Below are 17,500 nucleotides of genomic sequence, written 5' to 3' on the forward strand. Positions count from 1 at the left end.
ATTTTCTTCTTGTCAGGGCTGATATTTGCTAATAACTGGCCGGTGTTAGTCTGGGTAAGGAAATGGTTTCTTAAATTATAAATTTTATTGCATAAAAGAAATGGAAGTTAAAAGGGGTCTTTTAACTTCCATTTCTTTTATGCAATAATAAAAATTAATAATTCAAGAAACCAATTCCTTACCCAGACATTGAACATCGGCCGGTTATTAGCAGATATTAGCCCTGACGATAAGAAAATAACAAGAAGATTTGAGAAGATCATATATATAATCAATTCCACTGATGCTGTCATCCTCTTTAACAAATATTTTATTATTATTATTATTATTATTATTATTATTATTATTATTATTATTATTATTATTATTATTATTATTATTATTATTCTAGTAGTTGAAACCTATTCACATGGAACGAGCACACCAAAGGGGTCATTGACTTGAAATTCAAGCTTCCAAAGAATGCTGGTTTCAACCTCCCACCGCAGACCCCACAACTGCAGCAGTAACTGATCATGATACAGAGCCAGTGATTTTTCATCGCTCTCTGGGAGACGCAAACTCGAGACATCTGAGTGGCATACCACGACACTGACCACTATACCAGCGGACCAGCTGGTAACAGCTATCAGACTACAGACTATTCTAAAGTTACTTGCTTCAAATGGTATTGGAACAGGGACTATTTTAGAGTATATTTCATGCTAGAATGGAGGCTTTTGGATATTTGAGTGGAATAACGTTAACTAGAGCTTACTCTAGGGTTCAGTTCCGCAAAAAGTACTAAAATAAACACCAATATAAGAATTATCCGTGTAAATTGAAAACGAAAATGGTGTCGATTCTAGTAACCAATTACAGTGTCTCCTTAAATAGTCACTGAAGAATAAGTAAAAAGCCACAGTAATGCATAAGAGAGACTGTATTCTTCCAAATACAAACAAAGGTTAAAATAAAAAAGGGAGCTTTCGACCCTTGTGCCAACGGTCGAAAGGTTCCTTTTTCAACCTTTTGTGTATTTTGAAAAATGCAGTCGCTCATATGCATTACTGTGGCGTTTTAGTTTCTTGTAAAAGCAAGCTATTGTGCGGGCTTCGTCTGTCAGTCCGCACTTTTTATGTCCGCACTTTCTTCTGTCCGCCCTTAGATCTTAAAAACTACTGAGGCTAGAGGGCTGCAAATTGGTATGTTGATCATCCACCCTCCCATCATCAAACATACCAAATTGCAGCCCTCTAGCCTCAGTAGTTTTTATTCTATTCAAGGTTAACGTTAACCATAATAGTGCTTCTGACAACCATATAGGATAGGCCACCACCGGGACGTAGTTAAAGTTTCATGGGCGGCGACTCATACAGCATCATACCGAGACCACCGAAAGATAGATCTGTTTTCGGTGGCCTTGATTATACACTGTCGCGGCTGTACAGGAAACTCGATTGCGCCGAAGAAACTTGGCGCATTTTTTATTTTTTATTTTTGTACACTTTGCATAACTGCTAAAACAGTGTCGGTACTATTCTATTTTCCTTAACCATTCAAGAAAAAACGAGGAATGTTTACATATCTGAATATGAAATAAATTTTTGGAAATATTTGCATAAAAATATCGGAATAGGACTCATTATCAATTATGTAGATTGTTATTCAGAGAACCTATTTTACGATTTATTTATGTCAAAATAGAAAATCTGTTTTTGAACCATTTATGTGAAATGATATCAAAATATAAAGATTATATTTTATAAAATATTTATGTAAAATAATACTAACACATGCGAGTTATTTACGCGAAAATATCTACAAACTGATTATGATTGTATTAAGAGCTTAGGTAAATAATAACAGAACTCATATATCTTATTGCTTATTTAGCTAAACAATATTATTATATAGAATTTAATTATATACTTAAAATGATTACATTCCAAAATCTGGTTTTATGAGCAATTCACGTAAAATATTATTAAGGTAGAGAATTATTTCATGAGCTATTTATGTAAATCATTACCATATGTAAATTATTTAATTATCATTTATGTAAATTATTATTTAAAAATAAATTATTATTGATTTCATGAGACATTTACGGCAAAAACAACAAATATATGAAAGGAGACCTTTTATTTTTGTAGTAAGACTTAAGAATTTTTTCATGAGGTTCAGTTATATATAATTAAAATAATTCTCTTAATATTTACTTCATTTAAATACAAAAAATAAAATGAAAAATGCGCCGAAGTTTCTTCGGCGCAATCGAGTTTTCCGTACAGCACATAATGAAGGCCACCGAAAATAGATCAATCTTTCGGTGGTCTCGGTATAATGCTGTATGAGCCGCGGCCCATGAAACTTTAACCACGGCCCGATGGTGGCCTGTCATATATCGTTCCCAGACGCACGATCCATGGCTAACCTTAACCTTAAATAAAATAAAAACTGCTAAGGCTAGAGGGCTGCAATTTGGTATGTTTGATGATTGGAGGGTGAATGATTAAGAGCTGAGGGCGGACAGAAAAAAGTGCGGACAGAAAAAAGTGCGAGCAGAAAAAAGTGCGGACAGAAAAAGTGCGGGCAGAAAAAGTGCGGGCAGAAAAAAGTGCGAGCAGAAAAAGTGCGGACAGAAAAAGTGCGAGCAGAAAAAAAAAGTGCGGACAGAAAAAGTGCGGACAGAAAAAGTGCGAGCAGAAAAAGTGCGGACAGAAAAAGTGCGGGCAGAAAAAAGTGCGAGCAGAAAAAGTGCGGACAGAAAAAGTGCGAGCAGAAAAAGTGCGGACAGAAAAAGTGTGAGCAGAAAAAGTGCGGACAGAAAAAGTGCGGGCAGAAAAAGTGCGAGCAGAAAAAGTGTGGACAGAAAAAGTGCGAGCAGAAAAAGTGCGGACAGAAAAAGTGCGGGCAGAAAAAGTGCGAGAGCAGAAAAAGTGCGGACAGAAAAAAGTGCGACAGAAAAAGTGCGGACAGAAAAAGTGCGAGCAGAAAAAGTGCGGACAGAAAAAGTGCGGGCAGAAAAAAGTGCGAGCAGAAAAAGTGCGGACAGAAAAAGTGCGAGCAGAAAAAGTGCGGACAGAAAAAGTGCGGACAGAAAAAGTGCGAGCAGAAAAAGTGCGGAAAAAAGTGCGGACAAAAAAGTGCGAGCTGCGGACAGAAAAAGTGCGAGCAGAAAAAGTGCGAGCAGAAAAAGGCTTGCGGAAAAAAGTGCGAGCAGAAAAAGTGCGGACAGAAAAAGTGCGGGCAGAAAAAGTGCGAGCAGAAAAAGTGCGGACAGAAAAAGTGTTTGCGGACAGAAAAAGTGCGGGCAATGCGGACAGAAAAAGTGCGAGCAGAAAAAGTGCGGACAGAAAAAGTGACAGAAAAAGTGCGAGCAGAAAAAGTGCGGACAGAAAAAGTGCGGGCAGAATAAATTTGGACAGAATAAAGTGCGAGCAGAAAAAGTGCGGATAGAAAAAGTGCGGGCAGAAAAAGTGCGGGCAGAAAAATGCGGGCTGAAAAAGTGCGAGCAGAAAAAATTGCGGGCAGAAAAAGTGAGGACGGACAGACAAAGCCATCTAAATAGTTTTCTTTTACAGACAACTAAAAACCAGACCAATACAAAGAAAATAATATGCAAAATGAAAAAAACTTACTCGAATAAGAAAACCATTTTTTTTTGCCTTAACAATCTACAAAGGATTGTACCAAGTTTTGCCGAAGGTTGCAGTTACAATATATCAATGTTTGTACGAAAATCTGTCATAGGTTTGCGGTAAAATGTGAAAGTTTGTAATCAATTTTGTTCTTCTCTTCATTGGCGGGGTGGGTAGAGCTTTCGGCTAGCACGCTATTGGCCCAGCGTTCGACTCTCCAACCGGCCAATGAAGAGTTAGAGGAATTTATTTCTGGTGATAGAAATTCATTTCTCGGTATAATGTGGCTCGGATTCCACAATAAGCTGTAGTTCCCGTTGCTAGGTAACCAGTTGGTTTCTTAGCCACGTAAAATAAATCTAATCCTTCGGGCCAGCCCTAGGAGAGCTGTTAACCAGCTCAGTGGTCTGGTTAAACTAAGATATACTTAACTTTGTAATAAATTTTGCCGGAGATTGCACGTAAAAAATGCCAATGTTTGTAAAACATTCTTCTGTAGACTTTAGGCAAAATGCGCCAAGGTTTGCACTACAATGTACCGTAGGTTACAGGTAATTTTATGCAAGCTTGCTACTTAACTTTACAAAGGATCGCAGGCAAAATATGTTAAAGGTTGTACTACAATTTGTCAGCGGTTGCAGATGAAATAAGCATAGGTTTGTACTTAAATTTGAAGTTGCAGGTAAAATATGCTAAGGTTTGTACCAAAATTTACTGTAAATTGCAAGTAAAATAAACCTAGGTTGTATTAAAATTTACTGTGAATTGTAAGTAAGATAAGCTTACGTTTATACTAAAATTTACCTTGAATTTCAGATAAAATAAGCTTATGTTTGTTCTAAAATTTACCGTAAATTTCAGGTAAAATAAGCCTTTGTTTGCATCAAAATTTACTGTAAATTGCTGGTAAAATAAGCCAATTGTACAATAAAATTTACTGTAAATTGCAGGTAAAATAAGCCAATGTTTGCACTAAAATTCAATGTAAATTACATGTAAAATAAGCCTAGGTTTGCACTAAAATTTATTGTAAATTGCTGGTAAAATAAGCCAATGTTTGCACTAAAATTCAATGTAAATTACAGGTAAAATAAGCCTATGTTAGAACTAAAATTTACTGTCAATTGCTGGTAAAATAAGGTCAAGCTTTATCCTAAAATTTACCGCAGGTTGCATTTAAAACATACCAAGGTATGGTTTACAATTAGCCAGAAATTGTAGGATAAATGTACCAAAGCTTTTACTTTGGTAATGCTTGTACTAAATTTGAGTGGAGATTGTCAATAAAATAAGCCAGAGTTTGTATTAAATCTACCAGCGATGGTCGATAAGATATGCAAAGGTTTTTGCGAAAATTTGCGTCATGTTGCAGGTTGATCACGTCAAGATTTGTACTAAAATTTGACGGAGGTTGCTGTTAAAAACGTGCCAAGGTGGCAACTCAATTTTGTCGAAAATCTGGAGGAGATCTCGGGTAAAATATACACGGGCTACTCGCTACAACATAAAACCTCGTGCCACCATCTCGATATAAGACCATCGTGACGGTACCAGAGTACCGTAGCTCTTCTGTACCAGGGACCTGCGGTTTGTATACCAGCCTGTAAATCCTGCAGCATCCGCAACAGGATAAAGGTGTGCCCTGCAAATGGACTCTCATCTTCGACGAAAGGGGCTTGTTTATGGGCTGAATGAAAAGTTCCTGGCGCCTGTGATCAATGTCCACTGTGCTAATTTGACGTCGGGATGGATGATGGCCTGGACGTGTTATCGTACATCCGCCAGCTTCATGTGCACTTGGACGATGTACGATTACGTCAACTGTTTGTTTACTTTGGTTGCTTGGTTACTCTTGCGTACATTCGGGTAACGAGATAGTTTTTTTTTTTAATGAAATACTGATGGATTGCAGAGTTTGACACTCACTTATGGCTTACATTCCCCGTTCGAACAGGCTACAACAGCTAATGAATGGAATGGAATATACAATCTAGCCCAAAGGCCAAGAGCTGGGACCTATGAGGTCATTCAGCGGTGAAAGACAAATTGAGAGTAGAAAGGCTTGAACCAACTGTTAGGAGGGGTGGATAGGAAGATGGAAGAAAGAGAATATGAGCGAAGGTACAGTAAAAGGAATGAAAGGAGTTGCAGCTAGGGGCCGAAGGGACGCTGCAAAGAACCTTAAGCAATGCCTACGGTGCACCAAATGAGGTGCACTGATTGCACTACCACCCTACGGGAAACAGCTGATATCGGTAGGGTTATTATTCATGGTAGCTTCAAATACAACCTCTCATTACCTCTCAGTATAAGCATTGCGTCCTTTATTGAGAGCACATATAGGTGTTCCGCTAGCGGTCAGGTCAGTGCATGGATGGGTAACCAGCCCGTAACATAACACACCTTCGGCATATAAACCGTTCTTTGTTTGGGCAGTCGCACTGGGCAAACAAAATTCTTTGTTCAAGGTAAATCGTTAAGTAAGAAAGAAAGAAAGAAAAAGTGGACAACTGAGAATAAATTAGGACAGCGACGCTCTTCAAGGGTAATGGGCTAGCAACCTCATCCTTTGTTAGTTGATAAATAACTGTCATAAGAAGATGATGCAGTATAGAAAATCACTTTTACCATTATGAAAAGGGGTTACATCTATACATCATTAGAAATGGACATATTAAATAGACACCACCCCCCCTAAAAAAAATTCCCTGAAATTCATAATGAGCAAGATGGTTTCTATGTTTTCTCCAAAAATTAATCATCTTGATAATGTCACTAAGTGAATACCCCTGTCAAGTTTCAGTGATTCCCGTCCACACATTCTTGAGAGGTCGCTTATATGAAACTCTGAGCCAATTTCTCCCAAAAGTTAGTCATCTTCAAAAGTTCTCCAAATGAATGGATACCCCAATTCTTACACATTCCGTTCGCCCATTCTTGAGATATAACGCTACGAAACAAACACAGACAGTTTCTTTTCTTTTTTTTTGTTTATTAACTCTGAGTTGATTTCTACCAAAAGTTAGCCACCTTCAAAAGGGCACCCAATGAATATATCTACATCTTCCACCCAATTCCGTTCGCCCATTCTTGAGATACAGCTCTAATAAATAAGCAAACACAGATAGCTACCCTAAAACAAATTTTTTTCTTTTACCTCGGAGCCAATTTCTCCCAAAAGTTGATCATCTTAAAAATTTCACCTAATGAATATCTCTACCAATTTTCACCTGATTCAGCCCGCCTATTCTTGAGACACCACCCATCAAACATCTTCAAGACTTCACCTAATGACTAAATCTACCAATTTCCAACCAATTCCGCCCGCCCACTCTTGAGACACCACCCACCACACATCTTCAAAATTTCACCCAATGACTATATCTACTAACTTCCACCCAATTCCGTCCGCCCATTCTCGAGACACCACCTACCACATAGCCAGACCTCCATGGATAGGAAATTAACCTCCTCCCAACTTTCTGGAAAAAAAGGAAAGGAAATGAAACCAAAGCCACCCCAAGAAGAGGCCCACTCACCGAAGACGATGATGACGAAGAGGACAGTACAGAAAATGGCGACGCCGTAGAACATGAAAGAGAGGTAGTAACCGACCACCTCCTTGTCGTGGGACTCGGGGACGATGGCTGGGGGCAACAGGAAGCCTGTGGCGACGCCAAGCTGCGAAGTAGATATTAATAAATAAATAAATAATGTAAGATATTCAGGGAGGAAGTCACTAGCTACCCAATTCTATTGTACCTGCAGCTATTGTAATAAAAATCATGTCAGTGAATATACTATTACTACCGCTACTAATATGTAAATATATGCAAATACTATTACTACTACTCGTAAGAAAACTACAAATATTTGATGAATGATTCGCTCAGACTATTAGCATTACAACTCATAGTGAAAGGATAAAAACAAACTATTTTTATGTATGGATCGTTAGAAAACAACAGCTGTCACTTTAAACAAAGCCATATTCAAGAAGGAAACAATTCTAGTACTGCTACTAGTTACGACTAGAGAGAGAGAGAGAGAGAGAGAGAGAGAGAGAGAGAGAGAGAGAGAGAGAGAGAGAGAGAGAGAGAGAGAGAGAGAGAGAGAGAGAGAGAGAGAATTTAGGCCAAAGGCCAAGGACCCGTAAGGTCATTCAGAGCTGAAACGGAAATTGATAGTAAGGTTTGAAAGGTGTAACAGGAGGAAAACCTTGCAGTTGCACTTTGAAACAATTGTTAGAGATGGTGGAAAGGTAGATGGAAGGAAGAGAATATGAACGGAGGTGCAGTAAAAGGAATGAAAAGGGTTGCAGCTAGGGGCCGAAGGGACGCTGCAAAGACCCTTAGTAATGCCTACAGTGTACCACGCGAGGCGCACTAACGGCACTACCCTCCTAAGAGAGAGAGAGAGAGAGAGAGAGAGAGAGAGAGAGAGAGAGAGAGAGAATTATTATATAAACCAAATGTATGAGATTCAAATACTGTTATATATTAACGTTTTAAAAATAATTCATATAGGTCAAACTTAATATTTTCAAATGCTAGGGAACCTAAGCAAACTTCAAATAACCATTCTTATAAAAAAAAACCTACTACAACTACTATTACTGGAACCGTTGCTGATACTTTTGCAACTACTGCTGCTACTACAAGAAAAAACACAAAAATGAACAACCCGTAGTGTGTCGGCATTACCAAAGTTCTTTTTGCAACCTTCTCAACCCCTTATTCTTTTTACTGTACCTCCTTTCATATTCTCTTTCTTTCATCTTACTTTCCACCCTCTCCTAACAATTGATTCATAGTGCAGCTGCGAAGTTTTCCTCCTGTTACACCTCTCAAACCTTTTACTGTCAATTTCCGTTTCAGCGCTGAATGACCTCATAGGTTTCAGTGCTTGGTCTCTGGCCTAAATTCTATATTCAATTCAACAAAAATGAACAACTTTATGAAGCGAATAATTTGCATATTTCTGCCACAAAAATATAAAACACGACCAACTTAATGAAATAATTCAAACACTAATTCTACTGCATTCGATAGAGTAACCTATGACTGAAATTGTTCATATACAAATTCCTAAGAGAATACTAGAGAATATATCAGATAAGTCTATTTTATGAAGAAATCATTAAAATTCTATTCCAGATAGAGAAATATCATGAATGAAATATTTACAACAACCAATTTCACAACTACCGCACAAGTGTGTAAATACAAGCCAGACTTATGAACGAAACTACACGTCAGCGTATCATCATATATTGACGGAATAATCTCATGAATGAATTATTCAAGATACGACCACCATCACACTGCTACTTTAAAATTGAGCCAAACTTATGAATGAAACTATACCAAATTTATGGATGAAACTATACGTCAACGCAGCATTATATATTGAAGGAATGGGATCCTGTGCGTCAATGTTATGAATTAAATATTTGAAATACTACCACAACCATTACTACAGCTATACGACAGAGCGTAAAAATGAGGTAAATTTATGAATGAAACTATACGACAGCGTATCATTATATTTTGAAGAAATAATTTCTATAGAGCCAGTGTTATGAATGACGTATCTAAAATACTAGAACAACCACTACTCCTAGTGTACAATAGCGTGTAAAAGCCAGTCAGATTAATGAATGAAACTACACGCCAACGCGCCGTCGTATACACGTAATAACATCCAGTGAGTTAATGTTATGAATGAAATATTTAAGATACTACCACAACCAATACTACTACTACTACTACTATGTACGATAATGTAAACACGAATAAAATTTATGAATGAAACGCATCATCACGTAGTGAAGGAATAACATCGAATGAGTCGATGTTAAGAATGAAATATTTAAGATACTTCCACAACCAATACTACTACTACTACTACTACTACTACTACTACTACTACTACTACTACTACTACTACTGTACGAGTGTAAACATGAGTCAAATTCCTGAATGCAACAAATATCATCATCATGTACTGAAGGAATAATATCTAATGAGTCAATGTTATGAATGAAATATTAAGACACTACCACCACTACTACTACAGCAAAAAGTAGCCAAAATTAAGAATGAAACCATACCAGATTTATGAATGAAACTATACGTCAACGCCTCCTTATATACTGAAGGAATAACATCCGATAAATCAATGTTATGAATGAAATACTTAAGACATTACCTCAACCACACTACTACTGCAAGATAGTGTAAACACAACCCAGATTTATGAATGAAACTATGCGTCACCATACTCACCTGGTTCCCGAAGACTCCGATGGCGCAAGCGGTCGACACCTGGTTTGGGCCGAACCAGACAGCGGCCAGGCGGGCGGGGATGCCCAAAATGAAGATCTGGGAGACGGCCACGATGCACTGACCGATGAAGGTCACGTAGAAGCGGTCGGGAGACACGGATCCGACCTTGACCCAGGATCCGATCATCGTTCCGCATGATCCGATGAGCACGGCCTTCCGGAGACCCTGGTTAGGAAAATAGGTCAGATTATTATTATTATTATTATTATTATTATTATTATTATTATTATTATTATTATTATTATTATTATTATTATTCAGAAGATGAATCCTAGTCATACGGAACAAGCCCGCCAAATGGGCCATTGACTTAAAATACAAACTTCCAAAGAATATGGTGTTCATTAGGAAATATCGTTAGAGAAACTATTAATGAATTGATTGCATTAGGCTGAAATGTACTTAATGCCTAACCTCATATTATAGGTCTAAAGAAAACGAGGTCAGGGAATAATATGAAGTGATCTGGTCAAATAATGAAAAATTGTTCAATAAATGCAAGACACCATTCACACTTTTTCAACAAACGTGGATTCACTGTGGTATTTACTTCAGCACAGCTTCAAATATAAACATGGACCACGCGCATGCGCACAAGCATAGACAAATAAAAATAAGGAGCCGGAAGGCTTTTTAGAAAGAAGGAATGGATATGAAATTTAATTTATCTTAAAGGATGAGTCAGAACGGTGGACCTGTCCTTCCCTATTTGATTCTTTCATAAAATCTATAAAAAATGAAAATTATGGATTACAGTAAGGATTAACAGTCCGCCTTGACAAATGTGGAAAAATCTGTATTTCAGGATTACAATAAAAGTCACCTTTAAAAGAATTAAAAATTTCTATTTTGTATCACAATTAAAATAATAATCCCACTTGGATTATAAAAAACCGATAATTCTGGATTATAGTCAATTAGTCTCACATAAAAATATTGACGATTTTGAATGTTAATCATAGTCGCATCTTAAAATTTTTGGAAGAAAAATCAATAATTTTCTTTAATTTTTTAGTGGGCGTCATTTATCATAGTTGGAATAGTTGATTAAAATACCAAATAATATAATTTCTTTTTCTAATTTCATGGCTGCAAATCTAAATATTCGTTTTTTTCTTGTTTTTAGCCTAGGTTATTTTATTAAAATACACACACACACACACACACACACACACACACACACACACACATATATATATATATATATATATATATATATATATATATATATATATATATATATATATATATATATATACATAAAAAAAAGAATATGTGGATATTGCAATGTATACATATACTGGAGCTTTAAATAAATACATTAATGACTAAATATATCAATAATATCAAATTGTCGAACCTTATAGTTCTACGAAAAAATCCTAATTTACAACACGTTAACCCTTTCACAAAAAGAGCGCAACTTTTGCACAAAACTGTTTTTGCACAAATGATGAAAATGAACTAAATAAACAGACTCAAATCTATTTAGCACTTAAATACTCGTTAGTTATTTAATTTATTTAATAAGTTCCTCATCTCAAAAGTACTGTAGTCAGGATGTCGGATGTCACACTACTTAAAAAAGTACCCCGAGCATTCGTTAGTAATTTCAAAGGAGCCAGAAAGCTATTTAAAACTCCAAAATTAGCTAAATCATTCCTGAATCCCACACGAACCAGATAGTCTCAGAATAGTCACCAGTTATTCATAGCAAGAATGGTGACGCCATTAAATGTATGCTCACAGGATAGTATTTGGAACATCACAGATAGACATCAGCCACTGACTACAGAAAGGTTAAATGAGGATGGCTTGCTTTCAAGGTCACTTCCTCCTCCACGCTGTCAGTGGTGCATTTTCTCTCTCTCTCTCTCTCTCTCTCTCTCTCTCTCTCTCTCTCTCTCTCTCTCTCTCTCTCTCTCTCTTTTTTCTTTTCCTTTTTGGTAAAGTCGCAGCAACCTTGTCTATTCAAAGTGGTTTGGGAAAATGACTAAAGAACTCTCTCTCTCTCTCTCTCTCTCTCTCTCTTCTTCTTCTTCTTCTGCTTCTTCTTCTTCTTCTTATTGTGACAAAGCCTTGGAAACCTTGTCCATTCAAAGTGAGATGGGAAAATCACCAAAGAACTCTCTCTCTCTCTCTCTCTCCTCTCTCTCTCTCTCTCTCTCTCTCTCTCTCTCTCTCTCTCTCTCTCTCTCTCACACACACACACACTCACAAACACAGAGATGTAAAGCCAGTGTAATGTAATATATCCATCAGTCCTTCTCCCCAGCTCTTTTTTTTTTTCTCCCTTCTTGAAATTTATGGCGGTGTAAATCTGAATACTCTCCGTTTCTCTGTTCCCTTAGAAAAATTCCCAAAATAATTTAATGATCTCTCTCTCTCTCTCTCTATCTATCTGTCCCTCTCTCTCCACAATGAATAAAATATAGTTCGTCTTCTTTTATTATGAAATGTTTTATGTCCCATTAAGAAAATATGTTTTATGTTCCATTAAGGCAATATAAAAGTTACAAGACCATTGTAAGAAAAACGTAGGTAAAATAAACAGAAACATATTAATAAACAAATGAATGTCTCCGATTAAATCTATGAGGTGATTATTATAATTTCTTGCAACTCTTTCAGTGTCTCTCTTTTCTTTATTACTTTGTTACATTTTAGTTCTCCGAAAAGAAAACTCTTGTGCCGGGGTTGTCTGGCCGTCTGCCCTTTATTCTGTCCGCCCTCAAACTTAAAAACTACTGAGGCTAGAGGGCTGCAAATTGGTATGTTGATCATCCACCCTCCTATCATCAGACATACCAAATTGCAGCCCTCTAGCCTCACTAGTTTTTACTTGATTTAAGGGTAAAGTTAGCCATAATCGTGATTCTGGCAACGATATAGGATAGACCACCACCGGGCCGTGAAAAGTTAAGTTAAGTATATCTTAGTTTAACCAGACCACTGAGCTGATAAACAGAGCTGGTCTCCTGGGCTGACCCGAAGGATTAGATTTATTTTACGTGGCTAAGAACCAACTGGTTACCTAGCAACGGGACCTACACCTTATTGTGGAATCCGAACCGCATTATGACGAGAAATGAAATTCTATCACCAGAAATAAATTCCTCTAATTCTTCATTGGCCGGTCGGAGAGTCGAACGCTGGGCCAACAGCTTGCTAGCCGAGAGCTCTACCCACCCTTCCAACGAAGAACCACCACCACCGGGCCGTGGTTAAAGCTTCATGGGCCGTGGCTCATACAGCGTTATACCGAGGCCTCTGAAAGATGGATCTATTTCCGGTGGCCTTGATTATACGCTGTACAGAAAACTTGATTACGCCGAAGAAACTTCGGTGCATTTTTTACTTGTTTTCTTTTGCCTTACCTGACGCTTTTCCATAATCAGCGTCTGGACTCATTGCTCGAGTTTTATGAAATAAAGTTTTTTAAACTGTTAAAAATTTTATTTTACGACTGAGATGCTTCGACAGCTAAAGACAGACAGGCAGGCAGGTAGATAGACAGACAGATAGAGATAGATAGATATATAGATAGATAGATATAGAGAGATATATATAGAGATATACATATATAGATATATAGATAGACAGACAGACAGACAGAAAGACAGTTAGAGAGATAGATAGACAAAGACAAATAGATAGATAGATAGACAGATAGAGAGACAGATAGATAGATAGATAGATAGATAGATAGATAGATAGATAGATAGATATATAGACAGACAGACAAATACATAGACAGATGGGTAGACAAACAGATATCTAGATAAACATATAGACGGACAGAAAGATAGATAGAGAGACTGACAGACATACAGAGATAACAGATAGATATAGATAGATAGATAGATAGACATACAAACAGATAGATAGAGATAGACAGACAGACAGACAAACATATAGAAGGATAGATAGATAGATAGATATATAAATAGATACATGAAAATTAGAGCATTTTAAGGCATTTATTTCTTCAGAAAATTAGATAGATTTTATTTTACGGAGAGAGAGAGAGAGAGAGAGAGAGAGAGAGAGAGAGAGAGAGAGAGAGAGAGAGAGAGATTTTTACCCAGACGCTATCACTTAATATAAGCCGTTCGAATTTCAACGAAATCTCAAAGACTGCACAAAAGTGTTTAGTCAACGACCTCTTATCTAAGCATTCCACGGGGTCATCAGTTGGTGTAGAGATAACTCGTGTTTGGAGATAATTCTCTCCAGTCAAGAGACGGGTTTTTGGGTCATAAAAATTTGAGAGATAAGCAAAAAAAAAAAAAGTGAAAAATGAGCCGAAGTTTCTTCGGCGCAATCGAGTTTTCTGTACAACGTATAATCAAGGCCACCAAAAATCGATCTATCTTTCGGTGGTCTCGGTGTAATGCTGTATTAGCCGCGTCCCATGAAACTTTCAGCCACGGCCCGATGGTGGCCTGGCCTATATCGTTGCCAGAAGCAAAATTTTGGCCAACTTTTCCCTTGAATAAAATAAAAACTACTGAGACTGGAGGGCTGCAATTTGGTTTGTTTGATGACTGGAGGGTGGATGGTCAACAGACCAATTTGTAGCCCTCTAGCCCCGTCAATACTTTTTAAGATCTGAGGGCGGACAGAAAAAAAGTGCGGACAGAATAAAGTGCGGAAGGACAGACAAAGCCGGCACAATAGTTTTCTTTTCAGAAAACTAAAAATCTTTACTGATAAGACTAGGTCTTCGGTGAAATTATTCATGAGATAACCAGAGATTTTTTATAAAGTTAGAGCAACATCACCAAAAACAACAGCACTGACAACAATAACAACAGCAAAAATAAACAACATAAACAACAATAATAATCTCAACAACAACTTCGTTCTGACTCTAATCAGATACTGATTTTATTTTCTTCGTCTCAGACTCAAAACGGAAAACTGAAAAATGACCTCACTCGGATATCGATATCATATGAGCTGTCCTTGGACAAGTGGATTTTGTTGAGCACAACGAGCTACCCTCGAGAGTCAAAAACAAACTCTACTTTGATAATCGATTTTTCCTTCCTCAAAACACGCATTAAAACGATTTTTGTGCATAAAACCTATTTAACCACGAATAAAATAATTAATGAAGCAATTACTGATATCTATCCCTTATAGATTAATGGAAAATCGAGAGAAATGTCAATGTAACTTGCGTCGTTTCTTCGCTTAAAAGAAATAATCGAAGCATATTTTATTCTGTGGCATCCAACAGATGTTCAGGGCTTCAGTAAACTTCAAAAGCTATTCAATAAGGTTTCGTAATAGCCTTCGTTTAAAAGAAATGCCTTTGATATTGTGGCTGGACTTAATAATAATAATAATAATAATAATAATAATAATAATAATAATAATAATAATAATAATAATAATAATAATAAGACTTCGTAATAAACTTCATTTATTTAAAAGAATGTTTTTGATAGTGTGGCTTGGCTTAATAATAATAAAATAATAATAATAATAATAATAATAATAATAATAATAATAATAATAATAATAATAATAATAATAAGGCTTCGTTATAACCTTCATTTATTTAAAAGAATGCTTTTGATAGTGTGGCTTGGCTTAATAATAATAATAATAATAATAATAATAATAATAATAATAATAATAATAATAATAATAATAATAATAAGGCTTCGTTATAACCTTCCTTTATTTAAAAGAATTTTTGATTTAAAAATAATGCTTTTTTGATAGTGTGGCTGGACTTAATAATAATAATAATAATAATAATAATAATAATAATAATAATAATAATAATAATAATAATAATAATAATAAGGCTTCGTTATAACCTTCCTTTATTTAAAAGAATGCTTTTGATAATGTGGCTTAGCTTAATAATAATAATAATAATAATAATAATAAGGCGCCTTCCTTTATTTAAAAGAATAGATGTGGCTTAGCTAATAATAATAATAATAATAATAATAATAATAATAATAATAATAATAATAATAATAATAATAATAATACGATAACCTTCCTTTATTTAAAAGAATAACCTTCATTTATTTAAAAGAATAATAATTAATAAAATAGTAAGACTGGAATAACTTATTTATTTAAAAGAATAATAATAACTTAATAATAATAATAATAATAATAATAATAATAATAATAATAATAATAATAATAATAATGCTTTTTTTAAACGTCAGACATTGGTATAATTAGATAAGAAAGATCCCTTGCCTTTATCACTTGACCCAAACATTCTTCAGAAACGACCCATGACGTATATATCAAGGTCACGGGCCGACGTTGATGCCAAAAAAGGGAGAAAATGTCTGTCAACATAAAACAACATTTTAATATACATTAATAGGCACTACTTGCATTATTCGGAAATTAAATGATCGTAGCTTTAAAGTGAGTTAATTCTAAAACAAATAGAAACACTTCTCTCTGCGAATAAAAAGTGATGTGTTTTCCTTGCGCTGAAAAGTCCTTCATATATATATTTATATATATATATATATATATATATTATAATATATATAATCATATAAAATATGGAACATGATGAATATATATATATATATATATATTATAACTGAATCACGAAAATATGGAACATGATAAATATGTAAGTAAAGGCAATGCCACAAGGAAAGAAGAAAAACGACAGGTGGTGCTAGGCCTTTCGACTTACTGTCCTTTACTAGCTAGGTAAAGGACAGTAAGTCAAAAGGCCTAGCACCACTCCATTATTTCTCTTCCTCCGTGGCACTGGCTTTATATATATATATATATATATATATATATATATATATATATATATATATATATATATATATATATATATATATATATATATGTATATATATATATATATATATATATATATATATATATATATATATATATATATATATATATATATATATATATATGTATATATATATGTATATATATATATATATATATATATATATATATATATATATATATATATATATATATATATATATATATATAGAATGTAGGCCAAAGGCCAAGTGTTGGGACCTATGAGGTCATTCAGCGCTGAAAGGGAAACTGAGAATAGAAAGGTTTGAAAGCTGTATCAGGACGAAAACTAATATGAATGGAGGTACAGTAAAAGGAATGGAAGGGGTTGCAGCTATGGCCCGAAGGGACGCCGCTAAGAACCTTATTAAGTAATGCCTACAGTGCACCGGTAGAGGTGAACTGACGGCACTAGCCCCCTACGGATATATCTTTTGTATCAAACCGTGCAACGGTCTTCCTTGCAATGATAAGAAAGATTCTGAGCAAATTTATTTGATTCCTTCTGATTCAAACTGTGGATTAATCTTTCCAGTTGTGATATTATTAATTCGGGTAGGTGGGTTCGCGTCTCACCGAGGGCGATGAAAAATCACTGGTTCTGTATCATGATCAGTTACTGCTGCAGCGTGGGCTCTGCGGTGGAAGGTTGAAACCTACATTCTTTGGAAGCTTGTTCCATGTGAAGAGGTTTCATCT

The 17,500-nt window shown here is 35.6% G+C and overlaps 1 protein-coding gene across 3 annotated transcripts in view; it reads right to left on the reverse strand.

Moving 5' to 3' along the window:
• Nucleotides 1-17,500, reverse strand: part of HisT (Histamine transporter) — a 154,428-nt gene that overhangs the window by 10,580 nt on the left and 126,348 nt on the right. For all 3 annotated transcript variants that reach the window (XM_067089672.1, XM_067089671.1, XM_067089674.1), the window contains exons 3-4: nt 9,911-10,135; nt 7,163-7,304 (exon numbers count right to left, since the gene is read on the reverse strand). In XM_067089672.1, coding sequence (XP_066945773.1) covers nt 7,163-7,304; nt 9,911-10,135 — 367 coding nt within the window. The remainder of the gene's footprint in view (nt 1-7,162; nt 7,305-9,910; nt 10,136-17,500) is intronic.

The sequence above is a fragment of the Macrobrachium rosenbergii genome, chromosome 46 (genome assembly GCF_040412425.1).
Source record: "Macrobrachium rosenbergii isolate ZJJX-2024 chromosome 46, ASM4041242v1, whole genome shotgun sequence".
In the NCBI taxonomy this organism is placed as follows: Eukaryota; Metazoa; Arthropoda; class Malacostraca; order Decapoda; family Palaemonidae; genus Macrobrachium; species Macrobrachium rosenbergii.